Source organism: Rattus norvegicus, chromosome 15 (assembly GCF_036323735.1).
Source record: "Rattus norvegicus strain BN/NHsdMcwi chromosome 15, GRCr8, whole genome shotgun sequence".
Lineage (NCBI taxonomy): Eukaryota > Metazoa > Chordata > Mammalia > Rodentia > Muridae > Rattus > Rattus norvegicus.
In genome coordinates, this window is record NC_086033.1 from 33,743,383 (window position 1) to 33,769,503 (window position 26,121).

Consider the following 26,121-nt stretch of genomic DNA (forward strand, 5'->3'; position numbering starts at 1 on the left):
TTTACTAAAATTGAAGATGACATAAGAACTTTTGGTGATAACAATTCATTAAAATAATACTGACTTCTCATTGGAAACTCTGAAAGCCAGAGGGTCTACCTAGATAGATGTTCTACAAGCTGTAAGAGACCACAGATGCAAATCCAGATTTTTATACCCAGCAAAACTATCTATAACAATTGATGGAGAAAGAAAAACATGTCATGATAAAAAATAAATCTAAGTAGTTTCTGTCCACCAATACAGTTTACAGAAGTCACTAGAAGGAAAATTTCAATCTGAGGGGTACAACCACACTCAAGAAAAAACAAGTAATAATACATAATGCTAAACTAGTAAATTACAGTCATCAGGGCATATGTTGTGTGAGACACTCAATAACACAGCAGAATAACAGGAGTCAACAAACACTGCTAATTGATAACTCTCCAATAGTAATGGACCCAATAAAGAGATATAGACTAGGAGAATGGATAGAAATCAAGATCCGTCCTATGGCTGCTTCCAAGAAACAGGTATAACCACCATAGGAAGACATCACCTTAGAATAAAAGGATAGAAAGTGCTATTCCAAGCAAAAGGATCTAAGAATCAAACAGGTGTGACTATTTTAGTATATGGCAAAACAGACTTCAAATCAAAACTGATCAGAAAAGATAGGGAAGAACACTACATACCCATTAAAAGAAAAATCTGACATTAGCCAACTCCATTTTAAATATTTGTGCATCAAACACATCTGTCATAAAAGAAACTATTACAGATAAAATCACAATGACTCTAACAGCATGATAGTGTTTCACTTCAGTACCATACCCTTGCCATGAGACAGGTCATTACGACAAAAACTAAAGAAAGAAATGTTGGAGTTACTTAATATCATAAATTAAATAGACCTAACAGACATCTACAGAACATTCTACCCAAACACTACAGAATATGCTTTCTTTTTAGTAACCCGTGGAACATTATTTCTAGAAGCAAGACTTTTCTGGATGATTGTGTTGGTGCATGATAAAAGCGGGGAGGGGAGGAACCTTGGGTATACTACATGTGGCTAACTTTTCTCTGAAAAGTACGACAATTCTCAGACTAGGGAGGGGTTTTGGGTAAATGGTGCCTCTACATAACTAAGACCTCCATACCACAAGCTTCGAGATGAAGCCTTGGTTTATCAGCTCCCCTGTGGTCTAATACATAAAGATATAAAAATTGTACCACTTTGTTTCTCATTGTCCATATTTGAGGAATCACTGATTTCAGATCCTGAAGAGGTAACAGAGGAGTCTCTAGTGGGCCTTCCATTGAGGAGTTATCCACACTACTCAATTCTACAGGAGGGAGTAGAGAGCATATACACGAAGTCCAGCATCTCTGCTTGATTCACTCTGCTTCAGTCGCTCTGGTTTAAGACAGCACAGTTTCCACTGGCAGCAATGATATGTTAAATGAACTTTATGGAGGCATGTGAAAATGACTGTTCGTGCTAGTATAGCTCTTCAACAGTTTACCAGATCTGAGAAAACCAATTAATGAGTAGATTGGAGGCTAAGATATCTGATGGTGCCTTGGCTGATGTTGAGAACTGAAGATGGACAGACATATAATATCACAGGATCATAAAAGACATACATAAGAGACCTTATCAAAACCATGATGGCCTCTCTTAAACATGATCATCATTGCCTAACATACTATGATCTGAAATAGTCTCTCAATAAGTTGTCAGCCATTTTGAATCCTGCCCATATGTGAGCAGTGCACATCCCTGTGATTCTCATTCCAGCCTCTGGTTGTTGGGTGCCTCAGGAAAAGACTATGCCATCATGCAGGTGGCATTCATAATGAAAGTGGAAGATATTCACCAAGTTCATCCTAGTCTCCTTTAATCCTTTGGCTGTTCTCGCCATTTCTTCTAGAGCAGCTTCAGTGTCTCTAAGGATTGAGGCTCCTATTCCTGTTATTATGGGTGTTTAGTTTTCCATAGAAGAGCAAAATTTCCAAAAGACTAGAGGCGAGGATCACTCCCATGTCCCAACAAAGTAGGACCCCAATTCATGGGCTTAGGAATGAAGGCCTCCATTGATCCTACCCCCATGTAGTCTTTCCCACAAGGCAATGAAAAGTACAACATGAAAGGAGTTTGAGGGGAAAAGGGAGGCAAGACAGTGCTATAAATATAACATTCTTGCATGAAATTTCTAAAAACAACCATTTTAAACTTAAAGGAATTGTTTCTTCACAAGATGAAGGTGGCGATGGCTCTGGTTATTTTTACAAGTACACAGACATCTACCAAAAGAAAAAGGAAGTAAATAAATATAATTTTGGTTTGGACTTGTTACCACAGTTATCAATTGGGTGGTCTTTTTCTAGAAACTTGAGGACAGTTTTATTCTGGGTTTGAGCTTCTGTTCATCACTGTCTTTCATAGACCCAGCAAGTAGGATTGTATTATTCCAAGCATCCACACTCAAGTTGTATGCTACTTAGGAGCCTTCCTGTGTGATCATTTTTTTCTCAGCCAAATTCCCTTCCAAATACCCAGGGGAGATTTTACCTGTTAGAGAAAGATGAGCCAGATGCAACAACCTTCCTTTCGAAGAGAAAATTGGACATGTGGAATATTATTGACCAGGGATACTTCTCTAAAGACAATGCTCTTAGACTTTTTTCCTACTTTGTGACAAAAGTGTGTCTTCCCAAAGTGTCTACAGTAGGTGCTTCCTCCTGCACTTCGATACCAATGAGCAAAGTACCATAAGGTTCATATAATCGGATACTCTGATATAGTCGTTACTACACCTAATGATGGAAGTTGATGCATTCCCCCAGATTCTTAGCCGCCAGTCATGTGTCCTTTGCAGCAACAATAAAACTACACCAAGATCATCTCTGGCTAGAGTCACCACCCATTTAAGATTACAATTCTCTACTGTAGTTTTACAGGATGCCAATAGATATCCGGAAGGGAGATGTAGCAGGATTCACGTAGTCTGTATCCTTCAATAATGCATTATTTGCACTGACTCCTGGAGAACTCCATGTATACCAAGGCCCTGTTTTACTTTTTGTTAAAAAGATAGTTGTGAAGTTTCCCCACTACCTTCTATCGGAATGTCACTTCTTGGATCAGGCAACCACTATCAGAGTAATGCTAATTGATAACTATGTCTCTCCTACTGATCATTCATGAGTTGCAAAATAGGAATGTTCATTTGGGACCGTGTGTGTGGACCATCAGAAGGCCTGTCCTCTAACTGGGGCTGCATAGAAGAATTTGGGGTCTTTACAAAGTATTATCAGGTCAGATCCAGTGCTCAGTAGTAAAAAAAAATTAACTTACTTATTTCTCTAGTTATTATTGCTGTGCTTAGACAGACCATTGTAGCTCTGAGGAAGCAAAGGAATGAAATCCAGAAAGACAGAGTTGGAGCCTGAACTTTCCTCAGGAGCACCCAGTCTCCATCATACAAAGAGGTCTGAGTTGTCTGGTCCAAGCCTGGGAAGTAGCTGAGGCCCCATATGATAGTTAATACCTCTTTTTACCAGACCTAGAATTTTCTGCAAGGCTCCATGATTCCAGAATGCCAAGTCCAATTATGTGGTTCCTCGAGATGAATAGTCTTGGAGTCTGAACGAATGCTTATGTTAGTTATATTAATCTATACGCACAATAACTTTTTCTTTGAAATTTCATCAGAACAAATTGTTTTCATCTGTAAAAAAGTTTTCAATTTTATTTTGAACAGAAAATTATGTCCAAGCTCATCATCTTCTTTGACCCAGTGAGCAATGTCTGTACACTCTTTTAATCTGTGGCTCTAAATTTGTGGTCACCCAAAGCCTTGTCTTGCATGGCAGATACTCAAGATCTTTTAGTCTGTGATATCCTGAAAGTGCATTGAGTTCTCCCTAAATGTTTGTTACAATGTCTCACAAAGAGATCATTAGTATAATTAAATCAGGACATTTACTTACAGCAGCTATTCTCAACCTGTGGGTCATGACCCCTTTAGGGGTCAAATATCATATCCTGCATATTAGATATTTTACCTTAAAATTCATAAGAGTAGTAAAATTATAGTTATAAAGTAACAACGAAATACTTTTGTGGCAAGGTTCACTACACTATGAGGTACTCTATTAAAGGTTCACACCATTAGGAACATTAAGGTATTGGTCATGCCTTCTACTCTGTGTATTCAATACACTCTCTACACACCTTCATTTCTCACAGTCACATTCCATCATCTCCCAATTATTTTAATAAAGATGAGAAATCCTTGCACTGGTCAACACAAACAAGAGTCTTCAGACTAAACCAGCCCACCACCAGTTCTTGTAAATAAAATGTCCTCCTCTCCCCAGTGTGTTCATACACTACAGATACGGGTGCTTGTGTGACAGTGACAGAGGTGAGATTTTACACATATGCAGCATAAGTCTCTCTGTATTGTTCCAAATTTTTAGTATATGTGCTGCTGAAGCGAGCACAGCAGCAATGGTCTGAATACCTGGATGCTTACAAGAACAGTTCCATGATCCCCAGTTGAGGTCCCCCTCCATTTGTGTTGCTGTCCTGTCTCCTGGGAGCTTCTTTGAAGGGTGCAGTTGCCACCTTATCATGGGATCCAGGAGTTTCAAGATCTAGCCACAGATGCAATGCCACCAAAGAACAGACTCGTGAGAATTTCTGATAAGGAAAACAGAGTTTGTCCAAGCCAGACCTGTGGTTTCCAGCGCTTACTTTCTCCTACTTTGAAGATATAAAAGCAGGAACCAGGACAGGAACACACCAGAAGCTCACCCCAGGCTGCACCGCTGGCACAATGCAGGCCCTGCTCTTCCTGATGGCTCTTGTCTTGCCTTCTGGAGCTGGAGCTGGTGAGTTTGGTCTTCATCCTTCCTAACTTCTTAGTTTTCAGTAACCAACCTTAATCTCTTAGTTGGAGGAACAGAGACCCTAACATGAGGCAGGATCCTAAAGTGACATAGTCTAGGGGAAATCTCTAGGTCAAGGAAGAATGAAAATCTACTTCCCCATCACACCATTTCATCAAAATGCTCTGCTCTGATGGGCACCTCCTCTCTGGCCTTCCCTTAATATTGAGGAAGACAGGATGAGTGTGGAAAGATATGCCTAAAGGAAATAGAACATCAGAAACACTAATGGTCATTGTATTTTGAAATGAAGGATGATGGTGGACAGAGAGGTGTGGGGAGGAAAGATCAACAGGAGAGAAAAGACCAAAGGACCTGTGGAGGGGCCTGAGCCCCATGTGAGGTGGGGTGGGCTTGGAGCAGTCGCTCAGCTTTAGCCCCATATTTCTCTGTCAGTACTGTGTTGGGGGATCCTGCAAGCTTGTGACTGGGGACTGGGTGTTGCTTGTTCCAGAGGAGATTGTTGGTGGTGTGGAGTCTAGACCACACTCCCGCCCTTACATGGCCCATCTGAAGATCACCACTGAGAAAGGTTATGTCACCTTCTGTGGTGGGTTTCTCATAAGCCGTCAATTTGTGCTGACTGCTGCACACTGTAATGGAAGGTAAGAGGCTTCTCTTCCTGTGAAGACATGCATGAGCCATGGTCACAGAGCAGCAGAGCCTTGGGGAAGTCTCTGAGCCCTTTTCAACTTCAGTTGGGCTCTCGTTACACAGAGCAGAAAACAAAGCACAGGGCCACTCACTGGATCATTCATGTGACCTATCCATTCTCACAGGTCTGAGCTTTAAGCAGGGCTCTGGTCAGTAGTAAAATCACAGCTCTCGTCTTGTCCTAGTGGTAGCAGAAATGATACAAGACCTGGCATGTAATTCAATATAGAGTGCCTTTCATCCATGTGCAAAACCATGGGGTTCAGTTGAATGCAAGTCCTGGGTATGGGGTGTGGAAGAGTTCTTAATTCTGTGTTTCCCTGAGCCCTGTGGCACTGGTCCTGGGTTCCCCATCTCAAGTTAATCTATGGGCTGTGCCCAGGGATAGAGAAGAAAGAACCTGGTGCCCCTCTCCTTGGAAGGAGTTCTCCTCATACGACTTTTCATTGCTTCTTTCTCTATCTACAGAGAAATCACAGTCACCCTTGGAACCCATGACGTGAGCAAGCGAGAATCCACACAGCAGAAGATAAAAGTCGAAAAGCAAATCATTCACAAAAATTACAACTTCTTTTCCAATATTCATGACATCATGTTACTGAAGGTGCCCTCATTTATTTGGCCTTCCTTTATTTAGGTCTCCCCTCTTTAATTCTCCCCCTGGCCTAGTCCATTGAATTCTCTCTTGTCCATTCCTTTCCCTCAGAACCCACTCCTGAATTCTATGTCATTATGAACCTGCTGTGATAGGACTCACGTCTAAGCATCCTTCTCTGATTTGCCATCCCTTCTCTCCTTTACTCAACAGCTTGAAAAAGAAGTTGAGTTGTGTCTTGCTGTGCGTGTAGTTCCTCTGCCCAGTCCTTCTGACTTTATAGACCCTGGGACCATGTGCCAGGCAGCTGGATGGGGGCAAACTGGAGTGACAGATCCTACCTCATATACATATACACTGAGAGAAGTTGAATTGAGAATCATGGATGTAGAGGCCTGTAAAATCTTTAGTGAGTATGACTATAATTTCCAGATGTGTGTGGGCAGTCCTGGAAGGATGAGATCACCATAGGAGGTGAGTACACACCTGCTCTTCCTCCCCACATCAGGAGACAGTGTCAGTGAAGGAAATGTGCCAAACAGCTCCCCATGACAGTGACTAATGCCTGTGTCCTTAGCTCCAATCCCTAAGGCTCTGGAAACTGACATTGTCCCTGTCCATCTCATCTCCCTCTGCCCAAACCCTTCCTATATCCTTCCCACATGGCTAGACACTAGACATGAAAGAAGTAAAGGGAGACATGTTAGCACTGGGGCAAGGACAGAGGGAGGGGAATCAGGCATTAAATTCCTAACTATGACCCATAGCCAGCCAGGATCTTTTACCTCATTCCCGGATTACCTATCTTTGAGCTTGTATATGGGAATCCAATATTTGCTCATACCTTGATTTTCTTACTTATTAGGGAGACTCGGGGGGGGGGCCACTACTGTGTGCTGGTGTGGCCCATGGTATTGTATCTCATGGACGAGAAGATGCAAAGCCCCCTGCAGTCTTCACCCGAATCTCCCCATATGTGTCCTGGATTAATATAGTCCTAAGTGCAAGTAGCTGAAAAGCCTGATCTGCATGAGTCAGACTCTCCAAGCCTGAGCTCATCTGGTACACTTTGGGTTCAACATAGCCTGTCTCAAACAGTCCCTAGACTGTCCCCAGCTGTCTCAAAGACAATCTCAAAGATACACAAATCTGTGATGGTAAAGCACCTCAACAAAAACATAACTTTCAACAGCTGTGTGACTCAACTCTGGATTCTAATCACTCTTCCCCTCTCTAAACACAATGAAGAAATGATTTGAGTTACTATCTTTCTATGCTAACCATCTAGAATCATTGACTTTCAGGCACAGGTGTACCACAGTGGATTAATGAATATTATCTAACATGCATGGCTGTGTAAAGAAAGATTTCACATCCAGAATAATGTACACTGTTCTGTTCTTCTCCTCCACTCTTCTGTCTTCTCATGGTCTCCCTCTTGTCTCTCAGCTCTTCTCGACACAAACCCCATGCCTTAGCCACTGCATCTTTCCACACATCATCGTAGATTCCATGTCTAGGTCAAACATGGCTATTGATCCTTGTGTCCTCACCACCTACCTTGCCATCCTCCTCCTTTCAATATTGCACCTTCAGCTAGAGGACAGCCTGCCCTCAGAAGTCCTTGGACCATTACTGTGGCTGTAGCAGCCACAGCAGGAGAGCACCAGCAGTTTCAGGAGCCAACACAGGGTAGAACTAGCTTGTGTTGGGAAGAGACACTGAAGTACTTAACATGCCACTAGTACTTACCATAGTGACTCTGCTTCTGAACCACCTCCATTCAACTGCCATCTTCCCCAAAGATCCAGCCTTTCAGAAGAATGCCCAAGCTGAGTGAACTTCTAAGTGGCCTATTGTCCTCTTACAAGTCAAAGTCCCCATTGTCCTTAGTCAACGGAAAGAATGGTTTAACTACAGGGTTCTGTGAAATATGAAGAGGAAGAGACCACACATGAGGTTTGCTACCCCCACCCCATGGAGGATTAATATGATGGGCATGGCTTTCTGACTCCTGTAATATGAAAAATCATTGCCAGTACCAGCCTCAGAATAGAAGCTCAGCACCTTGACCCTTCTCCTGACCTGCTGGCCTCCCTTCTGTGTTTCCAGCCTCAGCATTTTACAGTAGAGTTGTAAAGAGAATTATCAAAGTTCAGGACTCACTATAAACTCTATTCTAACTCAGGAGGAAGGAAGCACTAAAGAAATCTAAAAGGATATTTTACAATTAAAATCCAGGGTCATTACTATCCTGCAGTAGGTGTCACCCTCTGACCGCATCTGTTCTCCTGCCATCCAAGGGATGTTCCTTATCAGTTATTTTGCAAATGAAAACTTTTAGTAGCTATAGAAACATTTTGAGGAAGGAAGGGATGTAACATTGTGTCACTTTTAAACAAAAACCTGTTTTGAATTTTGCTTCGTATTGATTTATTTTATATAAGAATTTGCTTGGAGACCTGGAACAAGGACCATCCTCTTATGTCAGCCTCCATTGAGGCTTGCAGTTTGCACCACTGAAGTGGAAACTTATGTGTTCTTTGGAAAGTCAGTTTTGTTGGATGGTGTTTTATTGGGCCAAACATGTGAAGGAACATTTTTTTCTGAAGCAGAGCAGGTGAAAGGATGTTCTGCTAAAGCAAGCACCTGAAAGGACATGCGATGAAGGAATTTTCGCTAATGACATGCGTGTATTGGTCTGCTGTACATTATATAGTTGATTTGCATTTGTCAGGACTCAACAGAGAGAAACATACCAAAAACCTTCTGGAGTGCTGTGTCTTCTTGCTGCATCTGCACACCCAGGCTGATGGACAGAATGATGTCAGCTGCGACAGAATCATGTGGACGTTCCTTAAGTTAGACTCACATGCTGAGGCAAGACTCGTGGTGAGGCAAGATCTGTGGAGGACACATGATGCTTGGAGGGAGTATACAAAGGACCTAAGGGAGTGAAGGGAGCTGGAAGCTTGTCTTGGCAAGCTTGGGTTGCCTGTAGAGCTAGTTGTGGAGTGGTTGTTGGTCTCAAGTCTTAGCTGATCTTCTCTTTCCTGAGAGGGGCATAGCTGAGAACTTTTCCTAGAGTTCCTGTTGGTCCTGGTCCCTCCTGCTGACTCATGCCAATTCAACTGAGGCCTGGCTGTTCCTGTTAGGTCATGCCACCTCTGCTGCTCTCCTTACACTACCTAACTGGAGAGCTGGTGTATCTGTAATGTGTTTGTGAGCATTAACTGCCATGGCTGACCTGTGAACTGAACTGCTGATTTTCTAACAGTCAAGATGGGATTTGCTCCAAAGAAGTATGTCTAACCAGGTCCACTTTCCCCGTATTCTTTTTTTTTCCAATTACCTCTAGTGGGTGTTAAGCTATAAAGGAGGATAAAGTGTTTAAGAAACATCATTAAAAGTAAGCCTTGAAAAAAATGAAAGTTACACACCACTATGCCAAGTTTTCATAGTATAATGCAAAGCTACTAAATGTTAGCTTGGAGTCACATTTGTGCACAGAATATAGCTGAACATAAATTACTTCTAGTATCACAACATTAACTGTATCTAAACAAGACACAATAATAAATACCTCTAACCCTTTCTCTTGGGAGGCACAGGGAGGAGGAGCAGGATTCAAGACATAGCCTAGTCTACATATGGGGTTCAAGGCTAACCTGGACTACATGAAAGCATGTCTCTAATAAAAAATGAAAGGGGAGGGAGCAGGGTAGAAGGGAAAGAGGACTAAAAGAAGGAAAGAGAGGGAAAGGGGGAGGAAGAGAGGAAATTAACCCCTCCTGGGTGGCAGCTCCCCCTGACACAGCTGCATGCACTCTACAATGTGATAGCTCGGCTTTCCCAACAGCCTTACAATGTTGTAGATGATTGATATTTCGAGCACATACTGTAAAAAATATCATGCTGTGAATTGATAAACGTTTTGAACAGTTTGTTATGGCTCTGTCTTTGAACACTGGGTCTGCACCTACTGTTACTACATTTGGAAGGTTGTAGAACCCTAAGAGTTGCAGCATCGTGGGAGGAAGTTGTTTGCTGTAGGCTGGTTGTCAAGTTTGTGTTAGAGTCCCACTTCCTGTCTGCTGATGCAGTGCGACTCATCCTTCACAGTCCTGCCGCAATGTCTTTCTAATGAACTTGTCCTCCAACTGTAACCCTGAGATGGGGACCTAATATGCCTTCCTTGACACAACACCATTGGCAGGTTTCATCAGTCACTGGCTTTAAATAAAGGCAGGATCTCCTCCCGACCCCCATTCTTTTGTAACTAATTCCACTCCAGGCTTCATGACCTTCACAGCATATTTGAACTCTCCAGTACACAACATATAAAGTAGACAAGAGAGGTAGCAGAGACAGCAGAATTCTGGGAAACTATAGCAGAAAAAGAGAATGCAGGCAAATCATGGGGTCAGTGTTTATGAGGTTGATGTCCTGCTGGGAAGTGAACTTTATCTCCTCCCTCATATAGAGCCAAACCAAGAAACATAACCCAAGGCTGGAGGACCTGAGCCATGAAGTTATGGCGCTGGCATCCTAGTTCTCTATGACCTACCCCCCCCATTTTCTTTCTTCTTTCCATTTTTATTAAACTATTCATTCCATTTCTTTCTTTTTTTTTATTAACTAGAGTATTTCTTATTTACATTTAGAGTGTTATTCCCCTTCCCGCTTTCCAGGCAAACATCCCCCTAATCCCTCCCCCTCCCCTACTTTGTGGGTGTTCCCCTCCCCATCCTCCCCCCATTACCGCCCTCCCCCCAACAATCACGTTCACTGGGGGTTCAGTCTTAGCAGGACCCAGGGCTTCCCCTTCCACTGGTGCTCTTACTAGGATATTCATTGCTACCTATGAGGTCAGAGTCCAGGGTCAGTCCATGTATAGTCTTTAGGTAGTGGCTTAGTCCCTTGAAGCTCTGGTTGCTTGGCATTGTTGTACATATGGGGTCTCGAGCCCCTTCAAGCTCTTCCAGTTCTTTCTCTGATTCCTTCAACGGGGGTCTTATTCTCAGTTCAGTGGTTTGCTGCTAGCATTTGCCTCTATTTGCTCTATTCTGGCTGTGTCTGTCAGGAGCAATCTACATCCGGCTCCTGTTGCCCTGCACTTCTTTGCTTCATCCATCTTGTCTAATTGGATGGCTGTATATGTATGGGTCACATGTGGGGCAGGCTCTGGATGGGTGTTCCTTCTGTGTCTGTTTTAATCTTTGCCTCTCTATTCCCTGCCAAGGGTATTCTTGTTCCCCTTTTATAGAAGGAGTGAAGCATTCACATTTTGATCATCTGTCTTGAGTTTCATTCTTTCTAGGCATCTAGGGTAATTCAAGCATTTGGGCTAATAGCCACTTATCAATGAGTGCATACCATGTGTGTTTTTCTGTGATTGCGTCACGCAGGATGTTACTTTCCAGTTCCAACCATTTGCCAACGAATTTCATAAAGTCATTTTTTTGATAGCTGAGTAATATTCCATTGTGCAGATGTACCACATTTTCTGTATCCATTCCTCTGTTGAAGGGCATCTGGGTTCTTTCCAGCTTTTGGCTATTATAAATAAGGCTGCTATGAACATAGTGGAGCACTTGTCTTTTTTATATGTTGGGGCATCTTTTGGGTATATGCCCAAGAGAAGTATAGCTGGATCCTCAGGCAGTTCAATGTCCAGTTTTCTGAGGAACCTCCACACTGATTTCCAGAATGGTTGTACCAGTCTGCAATCCCACCAACAATGGAGGAATGTTCCTCTTTCTCCGCATCCTCGCCAGCATCTGCTGTCACCTGAGTTTTGATTTTCATTTCTTTACATCTCAAATGATATCCTACTTCTCAGTTACCCCTCCAACAGCCTCCCATTCCATGATATCCCACTACCCAGGTACCCCTCTGCCAGCTCCCAACCCACAACCACCCTCACCACTCCACTTTGCCTATATGGAGTGTGCTCGCCCACCTACCTCACTCTCCTGCCACACTGCTCCAGCATCCCCCTACACCGGGGCATGAAGCCTCTCGGGACTAAGGCCCTCTCTTTCCATTGATGGCTGGCAAGGCCATCCTCTGCTACATATGTATCTGGAGCCATGAGTCCCTCCAGGTACTTTGGTTGGTGGCATAGGATCTGGGAGAACTGGGTGGTCAGACCAGCCTATGTTATTTTTCCAATGGGATTGCAATCCACCTCAGCTCCTCCAGTCCTTCTGCCAATGAGGAAGGTAAGGTGACTGCCCCCATCCCCAAACAAAGATGTGGCATCAAGCCCTAGATCTAATTGCGAGCTGAAATGGGTACGTAGAAGAGGGAGAGGCTCCCTCTTATCCACTCATTAATTTCCTCTCTTCCCCACCTCCAACAGGGAGACCCTGGAGGACCTTTCCTGTGTGTTGTGATAGCCCAAGGCATTGCATCCTATGTACATCAGAATGCAAAACCCCCTGCTGTCTTCACCAGAATCTCTCATTATTGGCCTGGATCAAAAACATCTTGAGGGAGAATTATTAACTCTGGAGCTCATGGCCAGCCTATGAGGAAATCTGGAGCTGGAACAGTGCAGGTTTTCTGTGCCATGTGATTGGCCTGTCTGCTTCGTGGTGAAGCCTTGCCAGAGCCCCGGGCTTCCAGATGATCTTCCAGGCCACAGAATGTTCCTAAATATCAATAAACCTCACTAAGACCCAGATTCTAGACTGCAGTGTGTGTCTCCTCTCAGCTGCTTTCTTCTCCCTGGGCACAGCAACCTCATTCCCAGCTGATTTGGAGGAGGCTGTGAGGGGGGCGGGGATGATATGAAGGAGCAGGCAGAGACAGAAGGACAATGACTGAAACAGACAGAAAAAAGGAACATAACAAAGACAAGAGTTTTCCCAGAAGGCAAATTCTGTGCATCCTGCTTAAGGAAGATATCATACTCAATCCTTATGTTAATGCTTCTGTTTCTCTGTTTGTTTCTGTGTTTCTCTGTTTCAGTTTCTGTTTCTCTGTTTCTCTGTTTCTCCGTTTCTCTGTTTCTCCGTTTCTCTGTTTCTCTGTTTCTCCGTTTCTCTGTTTCTCTGTTTCTCTGTTTCTCTGTTTGTTTCTCTGTTTCTCTGTTTCTCTGTTTGTTTCTCTGTTTCTCTGTTTCTCTGTTTCTCCGTTTCTCATTTCTCCGTTTCTTTGTTTCTTTGTTTCTCTGTTTCTCTGGTTTCTCTGTTTCTCTCTCTCTCTCTCTCTCTCTCTCTCTCTCTCTCTCTCTCTCTCTCTCTCCCTCCCTCCCTCCCCCTCTCTCTCTCTCTCTCTCTTTCTCTCTCTCACCAATTTTTGAAAGCTCCCGTGCATGTTTTGGTCACATCTGTTGTACTGTAATGATAAAAATCTGTTTCATTCTAAGAGACTAGAACCTTAAGTAGACTTTACAGCTAAGTTAATGATACAGCCTGAAGTCACTGAGACTTAAGACTGTTGTCCTATTGTGAGCTCTCACTGCTGGTTTAACCTGCCTTCCAGAGAACAATGTAAGAAACAACCCTATTTCCCAGAATCCAAGCTATTACTTCCTCACCCAGCCCCAGGCCCAGGCATGTGTTCAACCTGTGTCATTTGTTGAAAGCAACAATCACACGGGTTGAAAGGGATCTTCTCAAGTGAATACCCACCATAAAGGGAGGGAACATTTGTGTATATTGGTTGATAAACCGTGATAGTTGTTGTCTGAGTCAGTGGGGATCAGTGATTTAATACCTTGGACATTTCTGTTAAAGATGGCTGTAAAGCATCCCATTCCTTCCCCTGTGATGCTTTCTGTGTTGTTCAGTACACACAGGGTAAAGGCATTTGTGAAGGACAGACACACAGACAAGACATACTGGCACAGATAACAGGCATGGACAGATTTGTAAGGCAGCCTTCCACAGGCACAACCAGACTCATACAACACACACAGAGGATAGAGCATATGGTAGTGTGAAGTAGAGAATTTAACTGTGACTAATTCTTAGTTAAATGGCTCCAGGGGAAATGCTTCTTTTTCTTTCATTAATGCAGCACTGGTGTGTAATTGGTGATTTGGAGTTAATCATTGTGATGACTGCTTGTGGTTACCAACTTGATTACATCTGGGATTAACTTAAACCCAAGAGGTTGGAAGAACTCTTTTCTGACCTAAACCCTTTGAAATGTGAAGAAACATCTTCAATCCATAGCTGTTGAACTAGAAAGATCCACCATAAATCTGGACCATCCTTTCTGGTGGCAGCCAGGGGACATGGAAGAAGGAAGTGTTCTCTCTCTCCTCCCACCCCTCTCTCTCTCCCCCTCTATCTCCTTCCCTCCTTCACTCTCCCTCCCTCTCCCTCCCCCATTTGAGAAATGGAAGAGTTGGGAGTCTGTCTTGAATACACAGCATTTAAGTCATGACCAAGTCTTTAATCAATTCAGTGGTTCTCAACCTTCCTAACAGTGTAAAACTTTAATACAGTATCTCAGTCGTGGTGACCCCAGCCATAAAAATGATTTATTGATACTTTATAACTTTAATGTTGCTACATTGATAAATTTAATATAAAATATCTAATATGCAGGATATGATATTTAATCCCTAAAGAGGTCATGACCCTTACGTTAAGAACAGCTGCTGTACATGAATGTCCTGATGTAGTTATCTTAATAGTCCCTTTGATGTTGTAATTCACATTTAGGGGGTACTCAATGGACTTTCAGGATATCATAGAATAAAAGATCTTGAGTATCTGCCATGCAAGATGAGGCTTTGTGTGACCACGTAGTTATAGGCATAGATCATAAGAGTGTAAAGACATTGCTCTCTGGGTCTGAGTACTCAGAAACATGGTCAAAGAAGGTGATGGTTTTAGACATAATTTTTTGTTCAAAATAAAATTGAAAACTTTTTGTTTACAGATAAAAACAATGTATTGTTATAAACTTTCAAGGTAAGAGGTATAATGAGTATAGATTAGTAACACACACAAGCACTTCTTCAGACTCCAAGACTATCCATCTCCATGAACCACATAAGTGTACTTGACATTCTGGGATCATGGAGCTTTGCAGAAAAACTCTAGGTCTGGTAAAAAGAGGTATTGACGATCATATGGAGCCTCAGCTGGTTCCCAGGCTTGGACCAGACAACTCAGACCTCTTTGTACGATGGAGACTGGGTGCCCCTGAGGAAACTTCGGGCTCCAACTTTGTCCTGTATTTCCTTCCTTTGCTTCCCCAGAGCTACAATGGTCTGTCTGAGCACTGCAATAAGAATTAGAGAAATAAATAAATTAATGTACTTTTATTACTGAGCATTGGATCTGATCTGATATTATTTTGTAAAGGCCCCAAATTCTTCTGTGCAGCCCCGGTTAGAGGACAGGCCTTGGGATGGTCCACACACAGGGTCCCAAATGAAGATTCTCATTTTGCAACTCATGAATGAAGAAGTAGGCGAGACATAGTTATCAATTGCCATCGTCCACATGGTGGTTGCCAGATACAGGAAGCGACATTATGATAAAAACTGGTAGTAAAATTCACAACTGCCTCTTTTACCAAAAAGTAAACCAGGGACTTCTTATATATGGAGTTCTCCAAGAGTAAGTGCAAATAATGCATTATTGAACAATACAGACATGGTGATTTCTGGTACACCTCCTTTTAGGATATCTATTGCATATTGGAGAACTACAGTGGATTACTGTAAACTCAACTGGCTGGTGACTTCTGCCAAAGTTGCTCTTGGTGTGTTTTTATTGTTTTGTTGTTGCTGCAAATGACACATCCTTTGCAATTCTTAATCTGAGGAACACATGGACATGCATCGTTAGGGGCAGTAACGTCTACTGCAGCGAACCCAATCATGTCACACTGAGGGTATCCTGCTCATTGGGATTGGAGTGCAGGAGGTAGGACCTACTGTAGACACCTTGGGAAGGCAGAGTTTTGTCACAAAGTAGGAAAAAGTTCTAAGAGCATTGTCTTTAGAGAAGTATCCATGGTCAGTAATATGTCACATGTCCAATTTTCTGTTCCTATGGAATGTTGTTGCATCTGACTGATCCATCTCTATGGATGAGGGAAAATTCCCCCTGTGTATTTAGACGGGAGGTTGACTAAGAAGAAACACAATCTCACAGGATGACTCCCTCTTGTAGTGTACCTGAGTGTGCATGATTGGAATAATACAATCCTTCATGATGACGGTACAGAAGATGGTGATGTGCAGAAGTGAATCCAAGATAAAAGCATCCAACTTTTCTCGGAAAGACCACCTAATCTATAGCCATAGTAACAAGTAGAAACTAAAACCACATTTTCTACTCCCTTTCTCTTTTGGTAAATGCCTCTGCACTTGTGAAAAGATTGCCAGAGACATCTTCTCCTCTTCCTCTCAAGAGACAATTGTTTAAGTCTAAAATGTTTGTTTTAGAAATTTCATGCAGGAGTTCTCTGCACCCAAATCCCGTGGGAGGGAGAGCTAAACCTTCAGAGAGGCAGACATGCCTGGGAAACCAGAAGAGACTGCACTCTGCACACATTACTGATTTCAGAGGAAAACACCAAACGCCATCTGGAACCCTGGTGCACAGAAGCTCCCAGAAACGGCGGCGCAGATCTTCCTGGTTGCTGCCGCCGCAGAGAGCTCGTGGGCAGCACCCCTCGAGCAAACATGAGCCTCGGGACCACAGGTAAGACCAACTTTTCTGCTGCAAGTGACCTGCCTGGTGAACTCAAGACACAGGCCCACAGGAACAGCTGAAGACCTGTAGAGAGGAAAAACTACACGCCCGAAAGTAGAACACTCTGTCCCCATAACAGGCTGAAAGAAAACAGGAAAACAGGTGTACAGCACTCCTGACACACAGGCTTATAGGACAGTCTAGCCACTGTCTGAGATAGCAAAACAAAGTAACACTAGAGATAATCTGATGGTGAGAGGCAAGCGCAGGAACCCAAGCAACAGAAACCAAGACTACATGGCACCATCGGAGCCCAATTCTCCCATCAAAACAAACATGGAATATCAAAACACACCAGAAAAGCAAGATCTAGTTTCAAAATCATATTTGATCATGATGCTGGAGGACTTCAAGAAAGACGTGAAGTACTCCCATAGAGAACAAGTAGAAGCCTACAGAGAGGAATCGCAAAAATCCCTGAAAGAATTCCAGGAAAACACAATCAAACAGTTGAAGGAATTAAAAATGGAAATAGAAGCAATCAAGAAAGAACACATGGAAACAACCTTGGATATAGAAAACCAAAAGAAGAGACAAGGAGCTGTAGATACAAGCTTCACCAACAGAATACAAAAGATGGAAGAGAGAATCTCAGGAGCAGAAGATTCCATAGAAATCATTGACTCAACTGTCAAAGATAATGTAAAGCGGAAAAAGCGACTGGTCCAAAACATACAGGAAATCCAGGACTCAATGAGAAGATCAAACCCAAGGATAATAGGTATAGAAGAGAGTGAAGACTCCCAGCTCAAAGGACCAGTAAATATCTTCAATAAAATCATAGAAGAAAATTTCCCCAACCTAAAAAAAGGGATACCCATAGGCATACAAGAAGCCTACAGAACTCCAAATAGATTGGACCAGAAAAGAAACACCTCCCGTCACATAATAGTCAAAACACCAAACGCACAAAATAAAGAAAGAATATTAAAATCAGTAAGGGAAAAAGGTCAAGGAACATATAAAGGCAGACCTATCAGAATTATACCAGACTTTTTGCCAGAAACTATGAAGGCCAGAAGATCCTGGACTGATGACATACAGACCCTAAGAGAACACAAATGCCAGCCCAGGTTACTGTATCCTGCAAAACTATCAATTAACATAGATGGAGAAACCAAGATATTTCATGACAAAACCAAATTTACACAATATCTTTCTACAAATCCAGCACTACAAAGGATAATAAATGGTAAAGCCCAACATAAGGAGGCAAGCTATACCCTAGAAGAAGCAAGAAACGAATCATCTTGGCAACAAAACAATGAGAAGAAAAGCACACAAACATAACCTCACATCCAAATATGAATATAACAGGAAGCAATAATCACTATTCCTTAATATCTCTCAACATCAATGGCCTCAACTCCCCAATAAAAAGACATAGATTATCAAACTGGATACGCAACGAGGACCCTGCATTCTGCTGCCTACAGGAAACACACCTCAGAGACAAAGACAGACACTACCTCAGAGTGAAAGCTGGAAAACAACTTTCCAAGCAAATAGTCGGAAGAAGCAAGCTGGAGTAGCCATTCTAATATCAAATAAAATCAATTTTCAACTAAATGTCATCAAAAAAGATAAGGAAGGACACTTCATATTCATCAAAGGAAAAATCCACCAAGATGAACTCTCAATCCTAAATATCTATGCCCCAAATACAAGGGCACCTACATACGTAAAAGAAACCTTACTAAAGCTCAAAACACACATTGCACCTCACACAAAAATAGTAGGAGATTTCAACACCCCACTCTCATCAATGGACAGATCATGGAAACAGAAATTAAACAGAGACGTAGACAGACTAAGAGAAGTCATGAGCCAAATGGACTTAACGGATATTTATAGAACATTGTATCCCAACGCAAAAGGATATACCTTCTTCTCAGCTCCTCATGGTACTTTCTCCAAAATTGACCATATAATTGGTCAAAAAACGGGCCTCAACAGGTACAGAAAGATAGAAATAATCCCATGTGTGCTATGGGATCACCTCGGCCTAAAACTGGTCTTCAATAACAATAAGGGAAGAATGCCCACATATACGTGGAAATTGAACAATGCTCTACTCAATGATAACCTGGTCAAGGAAGAAATAAAGAAAGAAATTAAAAACTTTTTAGAATTTAATGAAAATGAAGGTACAACATACCAAAACTTATGAGACACAATGAAAGCTGTGCTAAGAGGAAAACTCATAGCGCTGAGTGCCTGCAGAAAGAAACAGGAAAGAGCATATGTCAGCAGCTTGACAGCACACCTAAAAGCTCTAGAACAAAAAGAAGCAAATACACCCAGGAGGAGTAGAAGGCAGGAAATAATCAAACTCAGAGCTGCAATCAACCAAGTAGAAACAAAAAGGACCATAGAAAGAATCAACAGAACCAAAAGTTGGTTCTTTGAGAAAATCAACATGATAGATAAACCCTTAGCCAGACTAACGAGAGGACACAGAGAGTGTGTCCAAGTTAACAAAATCAGAAATGAAAAGGGAGACATAACTACAGATTCACAGGAAATTCAAAAAATCATCAGATCTTACTATAAAAGCCTATATTCAACAAAACTTGAAAATCTGCAGGAAATGGACAATTTCCTAGACAGATAACAGGTACCGAAGTTAAATCAGGAACAGATAAACCAGTTAAACAACCCCATGACTCCTAAGGAAATAGAAGCAGTCATTGAAGGTCTCCCAACCAAAAAGAGCCCAGGTCCAGACGGGTTTAGTGCAGAATTCTATCAGACCTTCATAGAAGACCTCATACCAATATCATCTAAATTATTCCACAAAATTGAAACAGATGGAGCACTACCGAATTCCTTCTATGAATCCACAATTACTCTTATAGCTAAACCACACAAAGACCCAACAAAGAAAGAGAAGTTCAGACCAATTTCCCTTATGAATATCGATGCAAAAATACTCAATAAAATTCTGGCAAACCGAATCCAAGAGCACATCACAACAATCATCCACCATGATTAAGTAGGCTTCATCCCAGGCATGCAGGGATGGTTTAATATATGGAAAACCATCAACGTGATCCATTATATAAACAAACTGAAAGAACAATACCACATGATCATTTCATTAGATGCTGAGAATGCATTTGACAAAATTCAACACCCCTTCATGATAAAAGTCCTGGCAAGTGCAGAACTAGAGTTTCATAAAGGTTACTCATTGTCAGAGCCCGAATGTGCAGAACTAGAGTTTCATAAAGGTTGCTCATTGTCAGAGTCCAGATGTGCAGGGAGGGACGTGCCTGAGGGAGAGCTAGAGATAGGACTTGCCAAACCAGCTATCAGCCCCAAGGACACGGACCATCCGTAGCTACCCCCTCCCCTTCCTTCACCCCCCTGAGTGAGATGAGTCACCCTACCTGCCTGCCGAGCTGCTGGAGAGCACGTACTCCTTGCTGATGTAATTTCGCGCCGAAAGTAACTGTGCACCATTTGAATTGACCAATCATGTGCAACCTCGTGAATGCCCCTTACCTCCCCTATATAAACCCCCGAGTCTGGAGGCTCGGGGTCGATTCCTCTGTCTCCTATGTGAGATACGTGTCAACCCGGGATCCCGCTAAGACCCGGGATCTCGTTAATAAAGCTACCTCTTGCTGTTACATCAAGAATGGCTCCTCGTGATTCCTGGGGGCACCCCACCCTGCGATCGGAGCGAGAGGCGCGGCTCCCCGTTTTGGGGTACGCTCTTTCAGCAAGAATAGGAATTCAAGGCCCATACCTAAACATAGTAAAAGCCATATACAGCAAACCAGTTGCTAACATTAAACTAAATGGAGAGAAAGTTGAAGCAGTCCCACTAAAATCAGGGACTAGACAAGGCTGCCCACTCTCTCCCTACTTATTCAATATAGTTCTTGAAGTTCTAGCCAGAGCAATCAGACAACAAAAGGAATCAAGGGGATACAGATCGGAAAAGAAGAAGTCAAAATATCACTATTTGCAGATGATATGATAGTATATGTAAGTGATCCCAAAAGTTCCACCAGAGAACTACTAAAGCTGATAAACAAGTTCAGCAAAGTGGCTGGGTATAAAATTAACTCAAATAAATCAGTAGCTTTCCTCTACACAAAGGAGAAACAAGCCCAGAAAGAAATTAGGGAAACGACACCCTTCATAATATACCCAAATAATATAAAGTACCTCGGTGTGACTTTAACCAAGCAAGTAAAAGATCTGCACAATAAGAACTTCAAGACACTGTAGAAAGAAATTGAAGAAGACCTCAGAAGATGGAAAGATCTCCCATGCTCATGGATTGGCAGGATTAATATAGTAAAAATGGCCATTTTACCAAAAGTGATCTACAGATTCAATGCAATCCCCATCAAAATACCAATCCAATTCTTCAAAGAGTTAGACAGAATAATTTGCAAATTCATCTGGAATAACAAAACACCCAGGATAGCTAAAACTATCCTCAACAATATAGGACTTCAGGGGGAATCACTATCCCTGAACTCAAGCAGTACTACAGAGCAATAGTGATAAAATCTGCATGTTATTGGTACAGAGACAGACAGATAGACTAATGGAATAGAATTGAAGACCCAGAAATGAACCCACACACCTATGGTCACTTGATTTTTGACAAAGGAGCCAAAACCATCCGATGGAAAAAAGATAGCATTTTCAGCAAATGGTGCTGTTTCAACTGGAGGTCAACATGTAGAAGAATGCAGATTGATCCATGCTTATCACCCTGTACAAAGCTTAAGTCCAAGTGGATCAAGGACCTCCACATCAAACCAGACACACTCAAACTAATAGAAGAAAAACTAGGGAAGCATTTGGAACACATGGGCACTGGAAAAAATTTCCTGAACAAAACACCAATGGCTTATGCTCTAAGATCAAGAATCGACAAATGGGATCTCATAAAACTGCAAAGCTTCTATAAGGCAAAGGACACTGTGGTTAGGACAAAACGGCAACCAACAGATTGGGAAAAGATCTTTACCAATCCTACAACAGATAGAGGCCTTATATCCAAAATATACAAAGACCTCAAGAAGTTAGACCACAGGGAGACAAATAACCCTATTAAAAAATGGGGTTCAGAGCTAAACAAAGAATTCACAGCTGAGGAATGCCGAATGGCTGAGAAACACGTAAAGAAATGTTCAACATCTTTTGTCATAAGGGAAATGCAAATCAAAACAGCCCTGAGATTTCACCTCACGCCAGTGAGAATGGCTAAGATCAAAAACTCAGGTGACAGCAAATGCTGGCAAGGATGCGGAGAAAGAGGAACACTCCTCCATTGTTGGTGGGGTTGCAGACTGGTACAACCATTCTGGAAATCAGTCTGGAGGTTCCTCAGAAAATTGGACATTGAACTTCCTGAGGATCCAGCTATACCTCTCTTGGTCATATACCCAAAAGATGCCCCAATATATAAAAAAGACACGTGCTCCACTATGTTCATAGCAGCCTTATTTATAATAGCCAGAAGCTGGAAAGAACCCAGATTCCCTTCAACAGACAAATGGATACAGAAAATGTGGTACATCTACACAATGGAATATTACTCAGCTATCAAAAACAATGACTTTATGAAGTTCGTAGGCAAACTGGAAAATATCATCCTGAGTGAGCTAACCCTATCACAGAAAGACATACATGGTATGCACTCATTGATAAGTGGCTATTAGCCAAAATGCTTGAATTACCCTAGATGCCTAGAACAAATGAAACTCAAGACGGATGATCAAAATGTGAATGCTTCACTCCTTCTTTAAAAGGGGAACAAGAATACCCTTGGCAGGGCATAGAGAGGCAAAGATTAAAACAGAGACAGAAGGAACACCCATTCAGAGCCTGCCCCACATGTGGCCCATACATATACAGCCACCCAATTAGACAAGATGGATGAAGCAAAGAAGTGCAGACTGACTGGAGCCGGATGTAGATCGCTCCTGAGAGACACAGCCAGAATACAGCAAATACAGAGGCGAATGCCAGCAGCAAACCACTGAACTGAGAATAGGACCCCCGTTGAAGGAATCAGAGAAAGAACTGGAAGAGCTTGAAGGGGCTCGAGACCCAATATGTACAACAGTGCCAAGCAACCAGAGCTTCCAGGGACTAAGCCACTACCTAAAGACTATACATGGACTGACCCTGGACTCTGACCTCATAGGTAGCAATGAATATCATAGTAAGAGCACCAGTGGAAGGGGAAGGCCTTGGTCCTGCCAAGACTGAACCCCCAGTGAACTAGTCTGTTGGGGGGAGGGCAGCAATGGGGGGAGCATGGGGAGGGGAACACCCATAAGGAAGGGGAGGGGGGAAGGGATGTTGGCCCGGAAACTGGGAAAGGGAATAACACTCGAAATGTACATAAGAAATACTCAAGTTAATAAAAAAAACCCTGAAAATAAAGAAATTTCATGCAGGAGTATTTTATTTATAGCACTATCATGCCTCTCTTTCCCCATCACACTCCTTTCATGTTGTATTTTCATTGCCTTGTGGGGAAGACCACGTGGTGGGGGGATGAATGGAGGACTTCAGTTCTAAGCCCATGGTATGGGGGACTAGTTTGTGGGACACAGCTGAGATCCGCACCTATTGACTCTTCAGAATCATACCTTTCAAAGGAGAACTAAATACCCATAATAACGGGAAAAGGTTTGTCAGTCCTTAGAGACACTGAAACTGCTGGAGAAGAAAGGGGGATGGCAGGCAGAGGATTAGAAGGAGGAGAGTAGGATGAACTTGGTGAGTATCTTCAACTTTCATTAGGAATGCAACATGGACGATGGGACAGTCCTCTCCTGAGTCACCCAAAAGCCACAGGCAAGAGCGGGACTCACAGGGATGTACCCTGCTCACACATGGGCAGGCTCAATAGCAGCTGCCTCCTTGCTGAGAGATGGCTTAGGAACATGATATGGTCCCCAATGAGGGCCCCGTTTAAAAAGAGCACACAATTGTGGTAAGGTCTCTTAAGTCTGGGATGCTTCTCATATGATCCTGTCATGCTGTCTGTCATTTGTCTGATTGTCTATCAGTTCTCGGTATCAGTCTATGCTTATCAGACAGTTTCGTTGTCTTAGCCTACAATCTATTCATGGTTTCCTCATATCTGGGAGGGGGTTAAGGAGCGACACTAGCACAGTCAGTCCTTTTCCCAGGACTCTGTGGAGCTCATCTAGGGAACCACTGCTGCCCGTGTGAAGCTCCCCAGCTCCTGATCCAGTGTGACAGGGTCAGAGGCCCCGACCTCAGTGAATGCTGTTATCTCTCCTCTGGTTTCTTTTACGGTGGGTACTGCCTCAATGGAGGGGCACTTGGGACTCCTCCATTAGCTCTTCAGGATCAGAAATCGAAGATTTCCCAGATAGGTTTTTCAATGTTTTGGGATTCTGTTTCAAGCCCTTGTTCTCTTCCCTCATTCATTTGAATTTGGATACGTAAAGTGGTATGACCTTCAGCACCGTATGGATTAGACCACAGGGAGGGCTGATAAACTGAGGTTTCAACTCTACACTTCCAGAACAGAGGTCAATGCGCTCACTTAGTGTTTCCCATCTGACAACCCAGACCTCAGTGGGAACAGAGAAGTACAGGGATAAAATAGGTCTGTAAAGAGGTGCTTAAGAAGCTTTTTACTAAGACTTCTCTTTTTTCCTGTCAACACAGAGACTCTGGGGGGATCTTTTGGTGTTTTTGTGGTTTGGTTTCATTTTTTTTAATTCTTTAATCTGTTTTTACAGTCCAGTCTTCATCCCCCTCCCGGTCCTCCCAGTGAATGCTCCGTGCCATACCTCTCTCCTGCAACTTCCTCCTCCAAGATGTCTCCAAGCCCCACCTCCACCCTACCAGATTTCCCCATTCTCTGAGGCCTCAAATCTCTTCAGGTTTTGGTTCATCTTCTCTCAGTGAGGCCACAACAGGCAGTCCTCTGCTGTGTTGAGGGCCTCATATCAGCTCGTGTATGCTGCCTGGTTGGTGGTTCCGTGTCTGAGAGATCTTGGGCATCCAGGTCAGTTGAGACTTCTAGGCCACCCTCCTCATCAGCTTCTTACAATTTTTCCCTAATTCAACCACAGGGGTCCTCTTGGGGACCTTTTTTGTGATGGAGTGGTCTAGGACATTGTCAGTTATAGCTAATATCCTTGGACACCTCCTTAACATTCACCAGAACCTCCAGCTTTAATACTTTGTATTCAGAAAACAACGGAATTTCTTAAACAATCCTTGAATGCCAACGCTGTGTCTGGGCCAGTGTTTTGCATTCTGTGTTACAAATATTTGAGTCTTACTTTAGAAATCTGTTTGCAGGTAAGGGATGACGTTGCTTCTTTTCATGGGTGTGGAGCTTAAAACATTCTTGTACACCACCTTCTGTTCATCCTTTCATATCTCGTGGTTTCTCTTGCCAGATATTCTCAGAAAGTCACTGTATGATGTCTGTTCACTAACCCCATCATAAAAGCACATATCAAGGCTAGTCATGTCAGTCCTGGAAAGTCTTGCCTTTGTCTGGGATGCCCTCTTTCTTTCTAAATTCTTCTTCATATTTAACCAGGTACTAAGGGTGAGAAAGATGAAAAGCTTTTGCCTCCCACTCTCTTCCTTCCTCTAAGGACTGTCTATGAGCTTGGGAAATCCACTGTTCTCTGATACCTACCCCCAGGTTGCCTGGTCCAGCTCCAGCAAGGCCTCTCTACCTCATCTTAGAACAGTAGCCATCTCTCTTCACCTTATCCAAAGGCAGTCCGGAGATGACACAGGACAGTCCCAGTATGTACATCAAAAACTTCAGAAGGGGACTAAATTGTTGAATGCCCAGGCCAGTATGTAGACTCATTCCTCTGCAGCAGGTCCAGGTCAGTACCTCTCATATATTTCTTGGCTCAGAGCCCTGGTGTGAGTTTAGAGTCACAAGGCTTAAATCTGAAACCAAAAGTCCTTGTGCCAACAACAACAACAACACACACCTCATAGAGAGTAGTATGGGGTTTATGTATGTTGTTTTTAAAGGAGACAATTAACCTGATCACAGACTCAAGACACAGAGGCATCCTCCAGCAATACCCTGAGCAGGAGAGGCGACTTGCCCTCTGCCTTGTGCGGAAGGCCTCAACAGGCTCTTCTGCCCTTCTCAGTGCCCAGCATTCCTGTGGGGAACGTGGTCATGCTCACCATCAACTG

General features: G+C 42.9%; 1 protein-coding gene across 1 annotated transcript; it reads left to right on the plus strand.

Moving 5' to 3' along the window:
- The first annotated feature begins 4,832 nt into the window (after window positions 1-4,832).
- LOC134481973 (mast cell protease 1-like) lies at window positions 4,833-10,137 on the plus strand. The gene is made up of 5 exons (XM_063274807.1): window positions 4,833-4,887; window positions 5,399-5,549; window positions 6,067-6,202; window positions 6,407-6,658; window positions 7,059-10,137. Exons 1-5 carry the CDS (start codon window positions 4,833-4,835, stop codon window positions 7,206-7,208), a joined length of 744 nt encoding a protein of 247 aa, XP_063130877.1. The 3' UTR covers window positions 7,209-10,137.
- Window positions 10,138-26,121: the final 15,984 nt, after the last annotated feature.